This window comes from Pelophylax lessonae (genome assembly GCF_965119305.1).
Source record: "Pelophylax lessonae genome assembly, chromosome: 4".
In the NCBI taxonomy this organism is placed as follows: Eukaryota; Metazoa; Chordata; class Amphibia; order Anura; family Ranidae; genus Pelophylax; species Pelophylax lessonae.
Window position 1 is genome coordinate 467,282,280 of NC_138771.1, and position 17,821 is coordinate 467,300,100.

Below are 17,821 nucleotides of genomic sequence, written 5' to 3' on the forward strand. Positions count from 1 at the left end.
ATAATACAGGTATTTATATAGAAACAACAATTTTACACAGTGCTTTACATATATTGTGCATTCACATCTGTCCCTGTCCTTAAGGATCTTACAATACAAGGTCCCTACTTCCCATACTATGGCCAATTTACCCGCCAGCATGACTCTGTGGCGAAACAGCATCTTTAGTTAGGTATTCCTGTTATATTTTCTAATAATATTACATTTGTTATATGTATCTGTCATTACTTAATTTCATTTTATACTTATAAGTATTTGTGTGATCTCTCTTTGCACATCTCAAATACAACCCCAAAAACGTAAACCATGATAAAATAACATGTCAGAAGTAGCCACTTTCTGGATGGAAATAGTCACTACGAAATATTTATATGCTTAATATTTATATTTACCTGATTAAAAAAATAAAACAAAAATACATTTGTATTTTTTGTAGTCCTCAACCTAGCAAAGACAGAAAATATACATGCTACATTCAATATGTAGTGAGGCGAGCCATTTTGTTTGTAGTTAGTCTATCCTAGAAAAGCAATGGTTTCCATATCTTGCAATGACGAAAACATAAAAGCTTGAAACAGCTTGATGCAAGCTGGATAAATGGCTCTATTTTTAGCCTGTGCTATCATGCAGCGGCTCTGGATGCACAGTTGGCCATCGAGAAGTAAAGGAATGGTTTGCATGTCTCTCGCTTAAACCTGAATTATTAACATTGTTAACATTATTATACAATGTATTGTAGACATGACTTAAACATGATTCCTCTATACCATGCTTTTGTTTCTATCATCAGGCTTATTTAATAAGGCAGTGTGATGAGCTACAGTGAGCAATAACCTACAAATAAAGAAGGCTTCAGATAATGGCTGGATGTTTTCTTTAGAGCAACCTAGCCTTAAAGTAGAACTATAGGCAACATTTTTTTTTTTTTTGGATTGAGCAAGTGACGGTTAAAACCCCTGTCAGGTATTTTTTTCAGCCATCTGTGTCCCATTTCAGAGATTTCCTGTTTGTCCCATGTCCAAACAGGAAGTAAAAGGAAATCCCTTCAAATTAAGGGGATTCTATGGGGACCCCCAGGTCACCAGAACTAGTGTCCCCATTGGATGATTTCCCCTCTATTACATTTCCGGGGACAGCCCAAAATGTGGGAATTTCATGTACTTTCACTTTAAATTATAATGTTAACAGTACAAAAGGAGTGGGCGAATCTCCTTCAGCAATTAAAACTGACAAGTGTTCTAATCCCTCTCCACTTTATTCAAAACAAAAAAAAATTGCCTTTACTTATACTTTACTTACTTACTTATACTTACTTATACTTTAAAGTGTATATAAAGTTAGCTTTTCTAGAAGGAGTGGGGGGAACAGTTAGCCAAGTTTTTATTGCAGCCTGGTTCTGGGGGATCCACCCTTCTATTTTTCCTGTTGACCATTGTCATCCGGAGAGAAAATGTGGAGAAATGTGGAGAAATCCCAAATTTTAGATTTGTCAAGAGAGCAAGAGATAATGGGAAGTGTTCCAGTGGGAACAAATGTTCTGATGACAACCTTGTAAGATGAGAATTTTCATCATTATAAGGATATTTCCTCTCAGTTACTGTTGTGTCTCCAAGACTGAAAGTAAAGGGAAGTCTCTCCAGCTATATAGACAGCAAAACAAAAAAAATAGCAAAAGGTTGCTCAAATCAGCTGCTGAAGAGTTCCTCTTTTGACAACAAACCACATTTTTACACTTTAAAAGGTCTTTATCACTTCAAGCAATTCTGTAAAAAGCAGCCCAAAAAAGAAGACTGCTAATACTTTACTCACCAGCAGATCATGAGTCCTTACTTCTCTGCCTGGTTACCCTCTAAGGGTTGTGGTACCTCCTGGCAGCCCCTTCATCACTACTGTGTCCTGTAGTGACAAGGGAGCCAAAAAACAGAACCACAGAGTGAAGTGGGGCGCATAGGCATCCGAAAATTCTGGAAGTGTAAAATGCTGAATATTCTCTTGGGGATTGTGAAGTAAGGACTCAACAATTTTTGAGAGGTCTTCTTTTGTAGGCTCTCAGCTGACTCTTGTTATAAAAAAATACATAGCAGACTATTATTCCAGGGATTTATTCAGCTGCCTTTAGGGGTTGGGAGGATTTTTTCTTCGCAAAACAAATTTACCAGGATCAACTAGGTTGTCCGAAGACTCAAGGTGTGCTTACATGTGTTTTTTTCTTAGCTGAATGGGGATTGAACTTGATAGACACATGTCTCCTTTAAACCTTGCTATATTTAACTATTTTCTCCTTTTACGCAGTTCAGAAGAACCAAAAATTTCTGTTTGGTTGCTATGGTTACAGTGCTGCACACGGCACTTGTGGCAGTATGGGTTTTGCATTGCATGACACAGGAGTTGGGTTTAAATGGCATCCAAATGATGAACACATTTCTTTCAGGAGCTAAATAGTGGAAAGTTATGCAATCAATGAAAATTCTGGCTAGTATACATAAACATATATTGGCAGGCAGCAGACTTCTTGTCAATAACCAAGGCGTAAACACTAGCCCTGCCTAGAACTACAGCTTAGGCAACATATGTTGAATTTTCTGGAACAGTGCAGGAAGATATGAGGGAGTATCTTGTCAGTGCTCCAGGACTGGGGAATGCAGGAATAAATCCACAACTATGTTCCAATGTAACTCTTACCAGTCACTCAGATACAAGGTTGCGACTTTTAGTATGTATACTACATAGCAGAACATTGTATATGTATAAATGACGGCAGCTGCCTGCAGGAAAAATTCATTGTTGAGGTACTACTAATTAACCCTAATAATGATCTAGAAGTTTATTTTGTCTATAGACTTCTCAAATTATTTCAAGTGAACACAGAAATCTGAGCAGTGACAGTAAACACAGTAGAAGTACTGACGGGTGCTGAATGTACAGCAGAGGTGTGTGTGTGTGTGTGTAGGGTTTTTTTTTTTTTTAGAAAAACTATGCTTTATGCAATATTCATTCCCAATTCCTGCTCAAAGGATAATCCCCTTTTCTAAAAAAAAAAAAAAAATCTCCACTTTCCCACACCATGGGCATACACCCTTTTTTAAAGCTCCACCCCTGCAGAGCCTAAACTAGAGTCAGTTTTGAAGTGTACAAATTCTACTCCAATTCTGGTGTTCCAGACTCACCTGAAATCTTCGCATATCCCGAGGGTTCCCAGCATTCTTCAGGCAGTTTTGGTTACACTTAAGGAAGAACTTTAGGAAGAATCTGCAAATGTAAAAGAGAAAAAGGTGAGATGAGAAAACTATTAATTCAAACAACGCATATAATGTGTCACATGCATTCAAACCTAACATATGACATTATAGACAATGTGTGCATCAATGAATAGCTTATATAAATTTACAATATAGGCATATTACATATCTTTAACTCATGTAAAGCGCTGTGTAAAATGTAAAGCGCTGTGTAAAATGTTAGCGCTATATAGGTACCTTAAATAAATCAAATAGGCAACAAAATAAGAAAACAATTAAATTAGAAAAAAAGTGTATATACCGTAGATGTGTTTTTAAACATTGCTAGCGTAAGTATCCGACTCTCTCTTTGTATTAATGTCCCCAACATCTCTCACACACACACACACCACACACACAGATATATATATATATATATATATATATGTACATAACACATAATGTTGAGATCCTTAAAGTATAATTTTGCCTGAAGATCCTTTTACAACTAGGAAAATTTTTAAAATAAGTTAGACATTCCAGCTGTTAGAGCCCCTTTGCACTTGCGCATGTCTGCATTGAGGCCCACTGCATTCAGGCAGCCCATTTAATTTAAATGGGCTGGCAGCACACCTCAATGCATGATGTAAATCTGCTGCTCCAACCTGCTTCTGTATACAGTGTACAGTATACACTTTTTGGTGCCTTATAGCACAAGTGCATTGGTGGCTACAATATTAAATAAATGGCACTGCTGTGCCCATAGTACCATATGTAAAGTGCAGGCCAGTAATTTACAATCAAACACATGTTTTATTGTGCATTACGGCAACACACAAATGTAAAGCTGCTCTTAGAGAACTAAAAGCCTCAGCATTTACATTTCGTAGTTACATAGTCACCAACTACCTAAGATTTCCAGGATTCTTGAAAATTGCAAGTGGAATTGATATATATCTATATCTATCTATATATCTATCTATATATATACGTATTATATATAAATATATACATCTATATATATTATATATATATATATATATATATATATATATACACACAGGTGCATCTTATAAAATTAGAAATTAGAATATCATCAAAAAGTTCATTTTTTTCAGTAATTCAATTCAAAAAGCGGAACTCATATATTTTATATAGATGCGTTACACACAAAGTGATATATTTCAAGTATTTCTTTCTTTTAATTTTGATGATTATGGCTTACAGCTAGTGAAAACCCCAAATGTATTATCTCAGAAAATAAGAATATTACATAGGACCAATAACAAAAAAGGATTTTAAATACAGAAATGTTGGCTGAAAAGTATGTCCATGTACAGTATAGTATGCACTTAATACTTGGTTGGGGCTCCTTTTGCGTGAATTACTGCATCAATACAGCATTGCATGGAGGCCATCAGCCTGTGGCAGTGCTGAGGTGTAATGGCAGCCCAGGTTGCTTTGATAGCGCGCTTCAGATAGTCTGCATTGTTGGGTCTGGTGTCTCTCATCTTCCTCTTGACAATACCCCACAGATTCTCTATGGGGTTTAGGTCAGGCGAATTTGCTGGCCAATCAAGTACAGAGATACCATGATCATTAAACCCGGAATTGGTACTGGCAGCGCGGGCAGGTGCCAAGTCCTGCTGGAAAATGAAATCAGCATCTCCATAAAGCTGGTCAGCAGAGGGAAGCATGAAATGCTCTAGAATTTCCTGGTAGAGGGCTGCGCTGACTTTGGACTTGATAAAACACAGTGGACCAACATCAGCAGATGACATGGCCCCCTAAATCATCACTGACTGTGGAAAATTCACACTGGACCTCATGCAACTTGGATTATGTTCCTCTCCACTTTTCCTCAAGACTCTGAGACCTTGATTTCCAAATGAACATTTTCCACAGTCCGTGATGACTGTGGCTTCCATGACACATCAGCAGTGCCACAGGCTGATTGCCTACTTCATGCTTCCCTCTCCTGATTAGCTTTAAGGAGATGCTGATTTCATTTTCCAGCAGGACTTGGCACCTGCCCACACTGCCAAAAGTACCAATACCTGGTTCAATGAGCATGACATCATTGTGCTTGATTGGCCAACAAACTCGCCTGACCTAAACCCCATTGAGAAACTGTGGGGTATTGTCAAGAGGAAGATGAGAGACACCAGACCCAGCAATGCAAATGAGCTGAAAGCCACTTTCACAGCAACATGGGATTCCATAAAACCTCAGCAGTGCCACAGGCTGATCACCTCCATGCTACTTGCCACAATGATGCAGTAATTCATGCAAAAGGAGCCCCAAACAAGTATTGAATGCATACTATACTGTACATGGACATACTTTTCAGTAAGCCAACATTTCTGTATTAAAAATCTTTTTTTTAATTGGTCCTATGTAATATTCTGCTTTTCTGAGATACTAAATTTTGGGTTTTCACTAGCTGTAAGCCATAATCATCAAAATTAAAAGAAACAAAATGCTTTAAATATATCACTCTGTGTGTAACACATCTATATAAAATATATGAATTTCATTTTTGATATGAATTACTGAAATAAATTAACTTTTTGATGATATCCTCATTTTATGAGATCCACCTGTATATACAGTATATAAACTACCAATATAATAATTAAACCCCCCCCCCCCCGCTAGAAAATAAAAAGAAATTAATACTGTGCCACTTAGTTAGGTGTAAATACCCATACGTGAATATATTCTCACTGCTGCCACCATAAAACATAAATGTATACTAAAAAAGGGAAAATTACAGTGCATTACTCTCTACAAATAGCGCTGTAAAAAAACAACAATTATTATCATTATAACATAAAGTAAAGTCCATTTAATGTGAAACACCCAGTACTGTTATTTGTGTTAATAATGTGCCAAAATTCTTTGACTCGTAAAATCCGTGAAGTCTTCCTTATTACAAATTTAAAATTCCAAACACTGTCTCATGTGCAAAAAAAGTGATTCCACTCCCATGGATGTGAACTCACCAGCTGCTTATGCCTTCCATTCTCATGGCTGACAAACTCGCTATGATTAAACAACACCAAGATGGATGTCAGGATCCTTGCTCCATGCAATACAATGTATTGGGTCAAGCGTCTTGCAGAAACAAAAAGGAAAAACTCCAATGGCATAGTAACCAAAAAAACATCCAATTTTATTAAAAATCATATAAAAGAGCTGCTCACATTATATAAAAGCAGTTCAGGTGTTTGTACATATCGATTACATAGACATTTCTATGGTCTTCTATAGCACCACCGCAGGACGCTGCCTGATGCACGTCCCGGTGTTTCCTCTAGTCTCCTTGTAGCCATGCCCGATGCATTTCGTCACTTCCGACTTGGTCAAAGGGGTCACCAATTTTACGAGTCAAAGAGCTTTGGCACATTAATAACACAAAAAACAGCACTGGGTGTTTCACATCATATGGACTTTACTTTATGTTATAATGATAATAATTGTTGTTGACTTGGTCAAAGGGGTCACCAATTTTACGAGTCAAAGAGCTTTGGCACATTAATAACACAAAAAACAGCACTGGGTGTTTCACATCATATGGACTTTACTTTATGTTATAATGATAATAATTGTTGTTTTTTTCACAGCGCCACTTCTAGAGAATGATACACTGTCATTTTCTCCTTTTTTTGGTATAAACTACCAATAGCAGTCTGGTATACTTTTATTTTCTATCACTTGTTTTTCATGATCAGTGCTGCATTTATACACTGGAAATAAAAGAAATGAAAAAAAGAAATTCTTTTGATGCTTTTATTTATTTTCCTCATTACAGTTTTCCATTGGGAATATTTATTAACACGCATTGGTCAGCCTGCTAGCTAAACATATTGTAGCTGTCTCGCAGTAGCAGTAAGCAGTGTGTGTTTAGTGCAAGAGTGTATCATTACAAGCCTGGTGACAATTGCAGGGTTGTGACACGACAAGTATCATGCACCCTGCCAAGAATTAGAGAGCCGAGAAGGCCTGGCACTCACCTCGGGCATAGAAAACCAGCGGGAAGAGAGGTGTCACCCTCCCCAGCCGGATGGCATGGCTGTCAGCGCTCTCTCACTCACAACCAAACGCGCAAAATCCAGACACCAGATACTCAGTTTATCCCAGAGTGAGGTGAAGCTTGTTGGCATGAAGCCTTAAACTGTCTTTGACCAGCTTCACACTGACAAACCTTTCTCTCATCAGTAGAATTACTCTTTTCTATAAACATTTTAATGGCTTATTTTTTTTTTTTTTTTTTTAATCTAGTATGTACTACTGTCTGAGAAAAAATGCCATTTAAAGTTGAAGGACCAGTTCTCCCACAGCTCATATTTACATTATGGAGAGCTAAACCACTAACTCATTTCTTATACTTCTTTAGGGTCCCAGTGCTGGGGTAACACCCAAAGATGGGTGAGAACACCCAAAACTCCAAGATGGGTTGGACACAGGTTTTCAGACTCCACCAAAAACTGAAATATCACTTAGTGTAAGTTTGGTCTTATATATTAATTCTGTTATGTAATAAATAATAATAATTTATCAGTAACTAGAATTTTTCAATAAGGCTACAATCTGTTTTTGTAGAAGCCTCACGTGATCGCCTTCAAATCTGTGTTCAAGCTGGGAGCGGGAGGGGCAGTTATGCAAGCCAATCAGGCTTTGCAGCATTGCACAGGGCTGTGAATCTAAGAAATGGAGATTGCTGAATGGAGGAGAGAGTACAGAGATAACCTTATCAGTGATCGGATTCCATTGTTAACGCTACTGAAATGTATTGAAATTGCTAGAAGATGACTTTAGTATACAGTATGACCAGCCCCTCTTATACACACCACCACATTCTTTTTAACAGAGAGGGGCAAACTTGGGAGTAGCAATGTTATTATGGCAACTATCAACTCATGATGCGCCAACATTATAGCAGATGGTTGATCTTATATGAACAATGCAGCGAATGCACCGAAACACCAAGAGAAGCCTGAAACCAGACAAGGAAGCGGCCATGCTTCCTCATGCTGCATTCTCTAAGCACCATATTCAACCACTTGCCTACTGGACACTTTTACCCCCTTCCTGCTAAGGCCAATTTTCAGCTTTTAGTGCTGTCGCAATTTGAATGACAATTGCGCGGTCATGCAACACTGTACACTAACTAAGTTTTTATCATTTTGTTCACACACATAGAGCTTTATTTTGGTGGTATTTAATCACTACTTGGTTTTTTTACATAGATTGTTATAAAGTTTTGCAAACAGGTATCTTTTCTTCCTCACTGATATGCAATGATGGGGCTGCACTAATGGGCACTGATTAGGCGGCACTGATGAGGTGGCATTAATAGTCTTCACTGATAACGAGGCACTGGTGGGCACTGATGAGACTAGATAAGTGGTACTGATGGGGACTGATAGGTGCCACTAATAGGCGACACTGATGGGCACTGATAGACGGATTGCAAAAAAAAACTGACAGGTGATTATAACCCTCCCTTACTCTATCCAAAATGAAAAAAAAAAGTTTTATCTTTAGTTACACTTGTAATTTGCAATTTGCAATGGCTAAGACACATGGGCGCAGCTGCAGAGATATGGATAGTGCAGACTTTGAAAGTTACAAGAAACCAGTTAACCCTGCCATACACGACTCAAATTCTGTCTCAACCAGCCAAAATTCAAGCCGCGGGTGGTGGAATTTAATTTAAAAAGTTGAACGGCCTGAGTGTAAAAATGTCTGATTGGCTCAAGTCACTGACAAACAGTGACTTGAGCCAATCGAGTGCAGTCACTGTTCGCGAATTCTGACAGCCACAGTTGCAATCGCCACAGTTGGAAATCACGATGCAATTACTGGCAGGGGAGATTCCTCCATCCATGCTGTTTAGTGTGGATGGAGGAATCTAGTGGAAGTTAGCCATACATACATATACTGTATATGTATGGCTATCGTAAGTGATCAAACTTCCTGGTTTTTAACTAACAGCGTAATACTAAAAGATGCCCTCACCAAAAACCTGTATTTTACAAGTAATATTTTTCATCATATGACAATAAAATCATTATGATCCTGCAGCAGAAAATAGGTAAATAAAACTTGAAGTGATAGGCGCTTAGAAAGAAAAGAGAGGGGTTTTTGGAGAAGTATCTCTCCCACCCATAGGGATAGGACTTTAAAGGATGTAGGATTGTCACATATGGATGAGCACATCAGATTACAATCATTTGTATAAAAGGATACATTTTATTCACATACAGTAATAGGCGATCTTGCATAGGTTGAGCTTTTGCCCTGCCTTCTCCCCTCTGTCAGTGGAGTGGTTCTGTCTATTCAACTTATGCTCTACGTTCAGTATATTTGCATCATGTGCACAGTTCCTGCAGAGTGAGGGGTCACTGCCTTGCTAGAAATGTGACAGGCCCAGTAGTTTATTATCACATTAGCGCAGGGAAGAAGCCACATAATTAACAGAACTTATCTTCATTTACTTGCTGAAAGCTGTAATATTCAATCATGCGCTTCTGCCTAATTGCTTTGTCTGCCTTTAACCGATTTTCACAACACAAGAGAACGGATAAAGCCCGGTTCCCCTTGTGTGCCATCCGCGGTAGTTAGCGATATCTCTGCACATTCAGGCGAGATTTAAGGCCCATATAATCTATGACACAAACTGCCTTTCTAAATATTTGATAAAAGTATCATGGTTATATATTTAAAATGAACCCATCGTATAAATGGATACAGTGTCTATAATTGCTATTTATTGTCATTCAGTGATTTTAAAACTGATTTTCCAATTTAGTCCGCAGCTACCTGTGATTTTCTACAACTGTCAAAATAAATCAAAAGTGTCTTCGTTCCAACCATGGCAACAGTATTCATCTTGGAGGCAGGATTGCTCAGGTTCCTCACCCCTGTGCTCTTGTAAATAGCTCTCTGCTGCTCCCAGAGGGCTAACATTTTTTAAAGTGGTTGTAAGCCCTTACTATTCCCAGTAAAGTGACTGGTCTCAGGCGATACACAGAGATGAAACAAATCCTATATAAGTTGTATCTGTTTATCTTACATCCATTCAAAGTGCAGAATTTGCACAGGATCTCTCAGCTCTGAAAAGCAGGGAGTAGAAAGCTGAAGCTACTTAAGTGAGAAGACCTCTGGGAGCAGATTAGAGGGAAGGGGCACACCCCCCTTACACAGCACACGGTAACAGAGCTGAGGCTGTCAATCTATTGGAGGTCCCTCCCCTGTCACCATTTTTGTTTTGGTGTCAAGAAAACTTTTCAGAAGTGATTCATGCAGATAACAGAGGAAGGAAGCAGCAGAGAGAAATTACACTTAGGGCACTAAGTAGTGACAACAACATGTAAAATTAATCAAATCTGACCATTGGAAGCACCCCCCGCTAGTGGTAAATGGTTTGTCTCAACTCTCTATCTAAAAAAAAAACAGACTTACTGGCTGGATCACCAAGTAAAAATACATTTAAAAGGCCTAAAAAAAGAAAAACTAATGCAACCACCACATCAAAGAACCAATAAGCTTCAGTGTAAAAAAAATATATGTTTATGGGTTTAATGTGGCTTTAAGGAATTCCATTAAGGTTGGGACATTTCAGTGTATAGGTACAGGTTAAGGGTTATGTGTTTAATGGTTTTGGAGGACTTCTTGTGAAGGACCCATTTAATGGAATAAATTGGTTGTTCAAGGTTAATGTAGCGGATGTTTTAGAGTAAAGGGGTGTTTAGTGTAAAGTATAGTTTAGTAGTTAGTAGCCAGTTTTTTTGCACTGGTAGCCTCATTCCAAAAACGAATCTGATCCAACGGAAGTTACATTTATTAGATCTTTGCTTAAGATAAAACAATCTATATTCAATACCTGCACATAAAAACATAGATTGCTATGCATTTCATCCCAGTGATAAAAAAAAAAAAAAACAGTAAGTAAAACTTTTGCTAAAATGTTTTCGTTTTTTGTTGACCTTCGGATTCGTTTAAGCTCCTGGGCCGGAGATGAAGGGGATGTCTTGTGGGTAAGTTTTGGTTCTCCTGCATTTCATACCAAAAACGACCAAGATCAGACTCCTGGTGCCAAAAAACAGATATATTGACTGAGTTTATGGTCAGCATTAGAAATAAAAACTGTGCAGCTTAGATGTTCCAAATGTAAAAAATAGCTTGTAATCAAAAAAAATTTCAGCTGCTCGCTGTTACTGACAACTATTACATAGGTGGGTAGTTTTACAGAGAGTTGTCAGAAACAAAGCAAATTTCTTGATCAGTCAGATCGAACATAGAAATAGCAAGTACTGCAATTCCAGATATAACACAAAACCCGACCCTGCAATTTTCAGAGTCATGGCATCCTTAGACTTTTTGGTTGTGTTGCGCTGCTAGTGTAAAAGGGAGCAGCTGTTGTTTAATGTCATTTGCAGTTTATGTGTGTTCATTCCCAAGGATTAACCTATACTTATGACTGTGTCTTATGTTAACCTCTCTAAATCCTCATCTGAAAACTTTAACGGGGAACTCAAATACAAAATCAGAGTTGTAAATCTGACTACAAGCACTTGGTGACAAGCAGTGGGATGGATGTCTATGCTATTTTTATCCTTATTGTGGCCTTGGGTGTTGAGGAAAGGAAAGAAGAGCCTACATATCCAATCAGATTTGACTTATCATTTACTGGTGCAGAAAAGAAAATGAAAAAGATCTAACTGATCGCTCTGTCTGTCGTAGTTATTTCTTCTCTTACTTATTGCATATTTAGGACCATTGTAAGAATTATTTCTCTTAGATTAGATGGAATTTTTGGGTGCAGAGTTTTTGGGAACCATGAATTTCAGGTATATTATCAGCCTGATAGTAGTTTAATAGAATTCTTTTCATATAATAGGTTTAGGAGTTAGGATAAGATTAGGAGTTAGGTTAAAGTAAACTGCACTGACTACAGGTTTAGTAAGCAAACACTCAAGCTTTTCAACAGATACTTCACTTTTCTCTTCATCACCAGCAATATGACCAAAAATTCCTATGCCAATACCAACAGTCCATATTTGCACAGAAGCGCTAAGAAGTTGGAGTTGGGTCACGCAGCACCTAGCACTGAACTCTGGTAGGGCAAGGGGGATTATCTGTGTCCTGCATACCAAGAAGTAACAGGCATTTTTGCAGGCTGCTTTGGCAGATTGGGACAATGAAGGGCATTACTAAAAGTAGTAGCAGATACCCAAAGGTTCCTAGTGCAGAGTTTAATAAATCTGTAGTGAATACAGGTTTACTTTATGCTTAAGTTTAGAGGTATGTTTGGGTTAAAGTATAGGTTAGTTACATTTTATGGGTTAGGTTAAAGTTTATTTAGGATTATGTTTAGGTAAAGGGTTAGCTATAGTCATTACTTTTCCAGGTGTTAATCGTGAAATGCTAATGCATACATTAGTTAGGAACTTATTTTAATATCAGGTACAGCTACCAGCCACAGTTAAAAAACTAAAAGTTAGTTCCTAGTTGGTTGGCCAGTGCATCCAATTTACACTTTCTATAATTTGCTGCTATGTTTCCTATATATTGGAATCAACACACTGCATCCAATAAACTTCAGCTCTCTGATGTTCACCAGTTTGTCTGCTATTAACTGCCAAACTACAAGGTCTAAAAAGCTATAGAATAGTCATGTGATCTCTCCTTAACTGCTACATAAACCTTCCATAGCAAGAAAGACATTGCCCCAATCAACTCATTTAAATAATGAAAAAAAAAGAACTATGGGGACAATCACATACAGTAAGAGTGAACAAAATCAAATCTAGGATTTAGGATTGTGTCTCATAGCTCCACCCAGGAAAGTTTTTGAATTGTCCAGGTAAAGGCCTACTGTGTATATTCAGCTTTAAGCCTACGATTGTAACAGGCATCTCTGAATAAATCAAACCTCATTCATGTTCATCAACACATTATTAGTTGTAGGCCTTCCAACCAGCTCTTTCCAACTACCAACTACATCTCACAGAGAGGGTAGTAGGAAGCACTAAAGGTTGGGGGAGGAGAAGGACAACTGAGAAGTGCACATGATTCACAAAGTAGAAACATTTTCACATGTAAACTCACCGTTAAATTATTCATATCGCTATAACTTGTTGGGATTGTGGGTCTGGCTACTGTTTTATCTCTCATTATTCAGTAGAACAAATCAAGTCAACGGTTGAGTTATCACCAATTACTAGCGCTCCCACCAAAAAATTACTGCCCATGTTTTCCAGACAGCCCACTCACAATTACTTATTAATATTATATTATGTGACTTTTCCAGGAGATAACTCTGGAAGAACATTATATTCTACAATCCCAATGACATTTTAGGCAAGTAATATTGTAAGCTAGATACCAGAAGACAAGTGCTAAACACACTGTAGCGTCTAGAAGTGGACACAGATATTTTCAATAGAAAGCCCCAGGTTTTTGTTCATGTGATCTCTGCTTAAAGCAGACCTTGCCCTTCACATCAACTAGATGGTAGCCCCCATCTTAAATTGCAAGGCAGAGGTCTAAAACACCCCCCCCCCCTTTTTTTTTGCAATTTCTTTCTATGAGGTCTTGTGGTTTAGGATGGAGGGGTGGGTGGCTATAGAGTATAAGAGTTAGTTGCAGGAAAGTTTTGCATTAGGGGAGAATTACATCTACTTAGGTGCACATATACTTCCATATATCTATATATATATCTTGATCATATATAACTTGCACACAAACTTCGCAGAACAGAACAAACCGTTAAATATAACTGTATTAATTCAACAAAAGCTAGTGCTAATACAAAACAATTGCAATAGATCATATGAGCACTATGGATAGGGGGATCTCATTCTCAGCTTAGAGTGTCAGACTTTTCTTAAATCCCTGATCACCAATTTTTAAACACTAGCTAATTCTAAAGTTTGCATTTAAAGATAAATATTTAATTCCACATCCCGATCATACATAATTTTATTGTCAGATTGTTTCAGGTGACTCAGAGCTGTCCTTTCCCAATCTCCATGAAAAAAAAAAACATAAGCACTGAGGGGGTTAATAGCTTAAATATATAAATATATATATATATATATATATATATAAAGTAAAATAAGTGATAAACATAACATTATTACATCCCTGGCAAAATGTGACACTTCAGAAATAAATAATCTCACCCTTCCACCATAGCTACAAGTTTAATGAATTGCAGGGTGAGAAATATATGGACTGAATCCACTGGTGCTAATATAAATGTTTGCAATAAATCAAACTGAGCAATATTCCCAGCCTTCCCAATGAGGGTGTCTCATTCTCAGCTCGGAGTGTCAGACTTCGTCTGACTCTCTGTCTCCTCGTTGTATTAATGGTTACTTGGCAGCCATGTCACATTCCCCGTGCCGCTGGGAGGCTGACAGAGCCGATCAGGTGCTGTCCAAACATTTATTAAAACATTTGAAATGATGAATCTATCCAATTACTGCTATTAATGCGGCTAATGCTGAGTAACGAGGGGAGAGACGACGGCGTGCGCTCCCCGTCATTCATTAACCTGCACTTGTCAACAGCTCGTAGCCCAAAACCTAATCACCCACGCTGGCCCTGCTTGCACACGCGTCACTTTTAATAAGTTGCTATACCGCCAATAAATTAACGGGAGCTTGTCTGTTGGTGGGTGCTGCCGCTACTGCTGGATAGAAAACGGACGGGAGGGGAAAGAGATGGGGGACAGGGTAGACATTGGTTGGAGACAGGGCACCTTTAAATGTAGACAGGATAAAATATTTTATGGCAATTATACTGGAGAAAGTACATGAGTGAGAAGCTTTATGACTCCTAAAAATCTATCAATATGGACATTTGTCTATCTATCGTTATCTATCTTATGTTATATATATACTAATTTGGGATTAGCAGCGCTGAGCATTCTGAAGACAAAGGACGTGGATGGCCAACTGGCAGCTAGCACTTTCAGAAGGAGGTCAACAATGGCAGTGATGGTGGTCTACATGTTTCTCTTTTGACAGGTTTACTTTAAAAATGAAGACTTTAACAGGCCACATCCAAATAACTATAGGAAGAAAGATGATTATTGGACATGGATACCCTACAACAAAAAACAAAACCGGACTTTATTGGCTCAGCAAAGGAGACAAAAAAAATGATAAAAAGTAGAAAATGTATTTGTGCATATTAAAAATGTGAATATAAAATATACAGATACAAGAACACAAAGCTTCAGGTAATAACAAACTGCCCCCTCAAAGTGTATTAATCTTGCGTTTAGGGATGGTACATGGGAGATATTTCAGTCTTGTTAAGTCATACCTATGCACAGGGCTTTTTTTCTCAAAAAATAGAACTCAACCACGAACCCCCCCACCCCCAAAACCCCCTCCCCCCAACACATACACCTTCCAAACTGCATCAAACAGTGGGAAAGTCTTAAAGTGGCATTAAAAACCAGGAGTGCATTATGTACAGAATGCAGAGTTTGGTGGGGTTATACACAGAGTGCAGAGTTCAGGGGTGCTCCATGTGCAGAGTTCGGGAGTGCGCTACACATAGAGTGCAGAGCTCAGCCTTCTTCCACATCTGCTTACTTCTGTATCCCCAATCCACATCTCAATTTTACCCCTCTTCTCTGCCTCTCTCACTTGCAGGGAGACCATCCAGTAGGAGTGTCCGCATCCCAACTGCACCCCGGGCACCCGCATCTCCCTTGTCCCCATCCTGCACTCAGTGAAAGACACTCAGGAGATCAGATCTATGGAAGCCGTTGGGAGACAAGCTGTAACTTGTAAATACAGAAGCCAGACCCTTGTGTTTACAAGTGATAGTAGTGAGCAGGGAGCAGAGGGTCTGAGCCAAACATGGTGGAACTGGGTACCACCAAGTTCCAGCTGAAAAAAAGCCCTGCCTATGCAATATGCTGACATTGTGGGCACCTCTCCAAAAAAGGCCTGGAGGATCCTTAGCTTGTGCTGGCTATCTATCTATCTATCTATCTATCTATCTATCTATCTATCTATCTATCTATCTATCTATCTATCTATCTATCTATCTATCTATCTATCTATCTATCTATCTATCTATCTATCTATCTGTCTGTCTGTCTGTCTGTCTGTCTGTCTGTCTGTCTGTCTGTCTGTCTGTCTGTCTGTCTGTCTGTCTATCTATCTATCTATCTATCTATCTATCTATCTATCTATCTATCTATCTATCTACAGTACCTATCTATTGTAAACTGGAGATGTTTTAGTCTTGTAGGGTCATTTTGACCTTCTCTGACTATGCAGTGTGCTAGTATAGTGGGCCACCTCTCCAATAAGTGCATGATGTTATTACTGCTAGTCATTTATGGATGTCTGTCTCTGTCTCATAATCTATCTATCATGGACTTCTATTTTATATGGCAGATGTTTCAAGTTTGTAGGGTGCTATTGATCTTCTAAGGCTATGCATTGTGCTAATATAGTGGGCCACCTCTCTTCTCCTGGAGAATCTGTGCAGTTCATTTATGGATGCCTCTATCTATCTATCTATCTATCTATCTATCTATCTATCTATCTATCTATCTATCTATCTATCTATCTATCTATCTATCTATCTATCTATCTATCTATCTATCTATCTATCTATCTATCTATCTATCTATCTATCTATCTATCTATCTATCTATCTATCTATCTATCTATCTATCTATCTATCTATCTATCTATCTATCTATCTATCTGAAACATCTCCCATATAAAATATTTTTTTATATATCTCATAACTACTTAGCTCTATAACTATCTAAACACTATAGAATGTACCAGAAGAAAACCTTCAAAGGACACTTTAAGATGTACCCAAGACCCAGGAAAGTGCAATTGAATACCGTATTTTCTGTTCTAGCAGATTGGTAATTCCCTTTTTTTAAATGAGCCTAAAAGGACCACAAAAATGAATCGTGTTCACAATTTTAGAGAGGCATCTCAAAAAAATAAAATAAAAAATATATATATATATGTATGTATATATATATATATATATATATATATATACAGTATATACACTGTATATATATATATATATATATATATATATATATATATATATATATATATATACACACACACACATGCATTCAGTTGTTGCACAGAATTGTGACCACACTACTGTCCACATCTCCCACCCATTTCGAATCTCAAAGCTTTGTGCAACAAATCTGTTTTTCACTAGAACCATATGTTCTCATTCATCTCAGCTGTTTATTTTTTTTTATCTCTTTATCTCAATATTTCTATGACCACTCTTCGTGACAGAAAACTTTTGAGGCACCCAAATGTTCCTTATCGGCTTTTTCAGTCGTACCGTGAGTGCATATCAAATAGTTTCCGGCTGACCTTAGTGCAACAGACAGCCGTGACATGCCTAGAAAAGAACACCTTTTCCTATATTTATATCTGTCATAGAATATTAGTCGCGTTTCAAATAAATTCTTTATACAAGCAGAACAGTGGACTGTGCGACTCAGGCGGTGTATGAAATTATTCCGGATTAAATCTGCTTGCGTTACGATGTTTTATTTTTTTTTTCCC

At 37.9% G+C, this 17,821-nt stretch overlaps 1 protein-coding gene across 4 annotated transcripts in view; it reads right to left on the reverse strand.

Moving 5' to 3' along the window:
* EBF1 (EBF transcription factor 1) overlaps positions 1-17,821 on the reverse strand; it is a 468,611-nt gene that overhangs the window by 132,855 nt on the left and 317,935 nt on the right. For all 4 annotated transcript variants that reach the window (XM_082253142.1, XM_082253140.1, XM_082253141.1 and 1 more), the window contains exon 7: positions 3,168-3,249. In XM_082253142.1, coding sequence (XP_082109268.1) covers positions 3,168-3,249 — 82 coding nt within the window. The remainder of the gene's footprint in view (positions 1-3,167; positions 3,250-17,821) is intronic.